Source organism: Apaloderma vittatum, unplaced genomic scaffold, assembly GCF_000703405.1.
Source record: "Apaloderma vittatum isolate BGI_N311 unplaced genomic scaffold, ASM70340v1 scaffold12535, whole genome shotgun sequence".
NCBI classification, from domain to species: Eukaryota; Metazoa; Chordata; class Aves; order Trogoniformes; family Trogonidae; genus Apaloderma; species Apaloderma vittatum.
This window is the reverse complement of record NW_009717685.1, coordinates 9,208-15,661: the sequence shown is the minus strand read 5'-3', so window position 1 is coordinate 15,661 and position 6,454 is coordinate 9,208. Positions and strand designations below refer to the sequence as shown.

General features: G+C 40.3%; 1 protein-coding gene across 1 annotated transcript in view; it reads left to right on the top strand.

Annotated features, from left to right (window-relative positions):
- The window catches only part of LOC104274383 (phospholipase B-like), a gene marked incomplete at its 3' end in the record, with an annotated part of 17,576 nt that overhangs the window by 3,479 nt on the left and 7,643 nt on the right, over nucleotides 1-6,454 (top strand). The window contains exons 3-4 of the mRNA XM_009869995.1: nucleotides 3,999-4,082; nucleotides 5,935-6,073. Of these exons, the coding sequence (XP_009868297.1) occupies nucleotides 3,999-4,082; nucleotides 5,935-6,073 (223 nt within the window). The remainder of the gene's footprint in view (nucleotides 1-3,998; nucleotides 4,083-5,934; nucleotides 6,074-6,454) is intronic.

The window sequence follows — 6,454 nt, the reverse complement described above, 5'->3', positions numbered from 1 at the left end:
GATGGAAAGAGTAAAGGAATCCTAGAGTTCTGAGTGCACAACCTGTAGTCCTGACAGGAAAGAAAATTAACTATGTGAGAGATCTGGATGTTGGGTTATTTGGCATGAGAGATTGCTGTTAGGTGCTGTTCAGTCGGTTTATGTAAACTATGTATGGATCTTGGGGATGCTGAAATAGGGTATTCCTCAACAGATTTTTTTCACTAAGGCTTTACCTAGGTGTACTCATCAGCAGATGACAAGTACTATTCTAGTAACACTGACCTACACCCAGTTCCCCTTGTGCCTCCACAGGAGATTTATAAGTCTCCTGGCTGTCTTTTTAAACAAACTTAAGTGTATTCCCATTCCTTTACGTGTGGTTCATAGCCCTAGCTGTTTTTCTTGCAGGACTAACATCTCTGACGCTGGATGACCCTTTGTAGAGAAGTGGAGGTAGAAGAAATAGTAATGAACAGAGATTTTAAAGTCTCTGGAAGTGAATTTGAGAGTTTTTATCAATGTGAAAAAGTAGAGTTTGAGACTTTGACTTTTAAGCCAAGTGGGAAACGCAACTATTCTGAAGGAATTTAAGTGTAAGAGTGGGTTAAGATACAAAACTAGAAATAGCTAAAGCCTTTCTTTTCTGAGGAAATTTTTTGAGGATCTCCGCTGACAAATTCTCTAACAGCACAAAACCTGAAAATGCTTACTGTCATAAAACTGACTACCGGATACTCTACATACCATCTGAATTTGGGTTTTGGCGCTGTCTTTTCTGCATTGTGCATCCGTACCTGCAACGGAAGCATATTTCTCACCGGTCGTTATGAATTTAAACTTTTTCTGTCATGTCTTGTAAAGCTATTTTGGATAAAGAGAGCTAAGAATACACGTTGTAAATGCTCTGACTAGGGAGCACTTAGTGCTGTACCTAGTGATGTACTCCCCTGACCCTTAGAAGGCAGAGAATCTGTTACTTCAGGCTTCAGTTGTATGCCCTTGGTGTTTTTTTTTATTTATTTATTCAGTAAACCACAATTAATGAATCTTCTTGTACAGTGTGTTTGCAATTTCCTGAACCATAGGAGTAGTGAGAACTCAGTAAGTTTGCAGATGCTAAGATTGCTCTTGGAGCTCCACTTCTCCTTTATAATGTCTAGAGATTCCTAATTAACATGCCGGCAGATGTTTGTTCTTTGAAGCAGTTACACAAGTCTCCTGAAGTAAAACCAGGAGACAGTCTTTCCCGATTTCTAACTATTCCCATTGGACCGTCTGGCCCATTGCACCTTCTTCAGGCAAGCTCTCTAGCACCACTGTGACTTCTTTTATGAGAAGGTGCCACTAAATACTCTCTGCTTTTGCAGGCATCAGTGCCTGCACAACTCAGCCTTGCTTTTTAAAAACTTGGTAACAAGGAGGGGTGTAACAGTGTGTTTGGCTGTGGTGAAGGTTTTATTTGCATTGACTACCGTTTAGCTATTGGGGCAAAGATGCCTGTGTCACTTGTCACCTTGGGTGGCTCATGCACAGCCCCTCAATGGGTATGCCTGGTAACTGGAGTGCCCTCCAGCACATTACTGCCCGTAGCCTGAGGAGCTCCAGGGTGTCCAGCTGTCTCCTTGCATGTGATTGTGACAGTTATTCCATGAAGTAGAAATGACCCAAGCTGGCTCTCTGCAGAAATCCGGAAGTCCTACCAGGAAGAGTTCTGATGTGATGTGTTGTTGGGAAGGGCGTCTTGCAAGCCTGATCCCAAGTTGAAGTACAGGTTCCTGCAGAAGTTGCTTGGTGAGCAGGAACTCCAGCTTGACAATGCCTGCAGTTTGATATCTCCAGGAATTCTGAGCTACCTCAGTTCTTGCATTACACTTCTAGACACAGCTAGGCCTCATGATGTAAGCAAAAGAGTGATAAAATATCTCCCTTAAAAGTGTATGCTTTGTCCTTAGTAGGAACCTAAGCTGAATGCAAGACAACCAAATTCAGAAAAACAAACCAAACAAAAAAAACAAACAGAAAACCCAAAAACACCCCAAAGAAATGTGCCAGGACTGTCTTAGATTACTGGGGAAGAATTAATCTCAGCTCTAGCTATATAGGTTTGTGGTAGAAAAAGCAAAAACCAAATCAGACCTGTTTATCAATGAGGGCAGAAACACAGGCCTTTTCTAGAGCATGACTCATCTTTCTAGTGTTGGCACCTTCAGATAGTACCAGTTTTCAAAACACATGGTTGAGGTGGAATAAATGTAATTCTAGTATCTGTAGTGTCTGGAAATCAGACATTTGTCTTTATCACCAGTCTCTCACCTCTCTGTAAGGTCCTGCCATCCAGCCAAAGATGTCTGCTCTGTTTTTCTGGGGTATGAATTCCCTTCCCCATTGCTAATAGAAGTGTTAATGAGGCCTCACTTTCCTTGGGGAATGGCAGAGCACATCCAAATCTGTGACATTAAGCACATACTTCAGATCTGTTCTAATTGCGGCATGCCAGGTGCCTAAGAACAGTATTTAAATATAAAGCAACATTAATTGTACTCTTTTCTGATACAACCTCAGCTGACCTCAGTCCTGTCATCTTCCTCTCTAATTTGAAGAAGCAAGGCTTTGCTTTGCTGTGTTTAGACTTTGAATTCTTGTCCCAGGTTGGTAATTGCCATGCATTTGGGTTTAGATACGTTTGCAAAGCCTTGCCTTACTGTAACGATCCAATTTACTTCAGAGGATAATACCCTTAGAAAACATACAAGCCATGCAAGTAAAAGCTTTGTAAAAGGAAAAAAAATAAATAGGGCAGCTAGGGGAAAAAGTCTCAGTAACACTGGGTATTTAAAAAACAAAAATAAATTCCAGGAATTCTATGCCATTTGTTTGCTTATACAAGAAAGAAGGCCAGTAAAGAAGCTGTTTCAGTGCCTTGATTCTGAACTAACCCAGTCTCTACATCAGTCATCATCACAGCTTAAAAGATATTGCCAGTGTAAAATCTGCCTTGTGTTGTGTCGTGTTTTGAGTGCAGGATGGAGAGCTGATGGTTGAACCTAGAAGTCATCTGTCCTGGCGTAGGCAGTGATTAGAGTAGTATCCTGGCTGGTTTTAGCCTCCTTGTTTGGAGGATAATAAATAATAATAATTAGATATTCCCCCCCCTTTTTTTTTATTTATTTGGTGGCTGAAAGAAATATTGCTTAAGTTTGATCCAAATTAAGAAATGTTGGAAATTCTATTTTGGCTTGAATCAATTGATTACATTTCACCTGAAATGGAAAGATGATTTTTAACTTCTGGGCTCGTGAGGAATTTTGGGCAAATGATTTTATCGTGGAATGTAAAGGACATCAACAAAACAAACAAAACCACCCCAACTAACAAAAACCTTACAACTTTTGTTTCTACTAGTTAATTGGATTGAAATGGCTGACTGAACTCAACATCAACAAAATCACAGTAATTTTGGTCTCCATAAAATTGAATCTGTTTAGGGCTGACATGAGTGGGAGTTTCTGTGGGAACACATAGGATCAACTTGTACACACTTTAAATTAGAGGTTTTTAGGAACATGGTTAATGGTAAGTAAAATGTTCTAGGTATGAGGCTGAAATATTTCTCACAACTGAATCAGCAGTTCTCCTCACCTCTGTTTTCTTTGGTTCCAGATAGAATAGCTCTCCAATAAACTGTTTTTCCTGTGCTTTAAATTAGTGTGCTTACATTTTCAAGATGCTTCTGGTCTTCAAATACCCTCCAAATGTGAAGTCTTGCTATGAAGTAGTTTGATTTCCTTCTTGCTTATCTTTCCATTGTACAGCAGTATTGGCAAGGTCATTTATTTTCAGTTTGATGTCAGCAATCCTTGGTGTTACCTTTGCTGTTGTCACACACTGAAGTAATTTCTGTGATTGGGAAAAGCTTACTTTGTGGACTGTGTTGTTTGTCAACCAATATGTCTGGCGAAATGGCTTGGGAAGCAAAAGATGCAAAAGAATAACTTCTACTACTCTTGTTCTTTCAGGCACATGTATGACCATGCTGCAAATATGTATCCGCAGCTAATAAAGAATCCCACCGTTCGAAGTGGAGTTCAGAATTTTATGATGTATGTATTTAGTTATTAGAAAAGAAATTGTTCAAGACTTGGTGCTGGAGGTTGATGGAATTTTCAAGGGTTTTTCATTCTATTTCTTGTGGGCTAGGGAAAATATATACTTCCTTCCCCTCTGATTGAATGCCATTATTATGAAAAAATTGTAAATATATGTGAAGAAGGGCGTATGCCCTTCCCTAATTCTCATTCTTTCAAAGAAATGTATAAAACCATTGCTACAAGGGCATGTGGATAATGCCAGTGAATTCTGAAGGTCGTTCTAGTCAAAATCCTTTTCCAAATAGCTGATATTTTGAATGTTATGCTGAATAGTGTGATCTCCTGGCACCTTAATCTTTTTAGCATTGTGTATCCTTTCCTTCCTCTCTTAGGTTAGCATTTTATGTATTCTACCACTGACGTAAATTCTGTTCTAATCACAAAAGTCCTGATTCCCTTTTCTCTTCGGCTGTATAAATCAAAAGTAATTCTGCTCAAATAATGCAGCTGCACTGGTGGGAAACTACAAGTGGGAGAACCACCAGGCCAGGTACCGAAAAGCTCAACTGTGATTGCCATTTAAATCTCCTTAGACTTAAGGGTTTTGTATTTTTCCATTCCAAGTACTTCTTTTTAACTTTGGTGCTTTCTGAAGGACACTTTTTATCTTTTCCATGTCTTATGCTTTCCACAAAGGATTATACATCTGACTAATTCTGTTATTGGTGCACATATATAAATTTAATTGGTTTTAGCTTATGTGAAAAGGAAAGAAAAAAACCACTTCCCTGCACTAATTTTTCAGCGTTGCTGTCATCCTTGTGAGAAAAACGGGATAGCTACCATACCAGTGTGTATGAGCTTTTTACTCCAGATACAGCAGCTGTATCCTCTAAGATGTGTTGGTGGATGGAGGGGGGCAATACTAAGTGTTCTTGCATAGTTTTTTGATTGCTTATATCGTGGACTCGGCATTGCTGCTTTATAGCAGTTTTGTGATACAGACTGCTGTGTTGTCCTGGAAGTCTTTAGGCCCTGAATGCTCTGACCATCATATCCCTCTGGCATACTTCTTGCACCTTGTTACTTCCAGAAAGTTAAATCTGTCTTATACTGTTGGAATAATTTTCTTCCTTGCCAGATTCATTCCTTGTTTTTTGCTGCTGTAGATAACGCTGGATGGATAGATACAGGAGGGTGGAAGAGGCTGGAAATCTGGTCCTGACTAACACCTGTAGTTCTTCTGTGGCCCATTGTGCACAGGAAAGGAGGGGACTCTGGGAGATCTTTAAAACATTGGCTATTCTTGCCCTAGGCTTTGTTTAGCTTGTGTTGCCTTGTGCTCTAAACCTGGGTTGTTTGGCCAGTAACCTCTTGATTGCATTTGGCACATGGCGTGGTTGTGTTGGGCCTCCCACCTTGTCCTCAGAGGAGGGTAGCGGTGGCTCTCAGACACTCTTTGAGCACCACCAGCAGAAAGCCTTCATTGCGCTTGAACCTAGGGGAGAGAAATAGGCTTTTCAAAGGTCAGTCTATTTTATACTTAAATAGGCATTTAAAAGACCTATCAGATGCTTGTTTCACTTTACTGCCTGTAAGGGAATGCTAAATGTGGTGTAGGAGAGGTCGAGTCCAACTCTCCTTGATGCTAATGTCTGATGTAGGCCCTCTGCTGCAGGGTATGTTGCATAGATCTGAACATTGACACGCAGACATGTAACATTTATCTCTACTGGATTCCAAAGCATGATTTGCCTCAAAACACTAGGAAGATTGGGTCATAATATCTTTGTCCCTTCCCTGCATTATCAATTATACTCTAAAACAAAACCAAGAAACCCCCAACCTGTTTGTTCCTCTGCAGGAAACAAGATCAATGGACAAGACAGCAAATCAGAAATAATAAGGATGACCCATTTTGGAGGCATGCTGGCTATATTATTGCACAGTTGGATGGTCTGTACATGGGAGCCCTCGAGTGGGCTAAGCTACACAAACAAACAGTAAGATTACTGCATCTCTTTTTCAGTAGCTGGGGATGGGATATCAGAGGACAAAAATGGGAGAAGGGAATCTGATTTTTTCTTTTAAATATTTTTTTTTTTTTTTAAAATAAAATACAGGCAAGTACTCATTCTGCATGCCATTCTACAAAAACTTCAGTGGCTGTTCCGTGTAGGTAACAGGTTGTGTCACTACAGATCCTCTGTACTGCACTCGGAGCCCTGGGTTCTCAGGTGCTGGCTAGATTGGGGGTGGCTTTTGTATCCACCTGTGGATGTTGGAAGGACTGACACTTCTAAAATGCTTGCTGTTACCACTTTACAATTGTTACTGAGCAAATGACCCTCTAGGTATAGAGTAGCTGCAACAGCATGAATCGG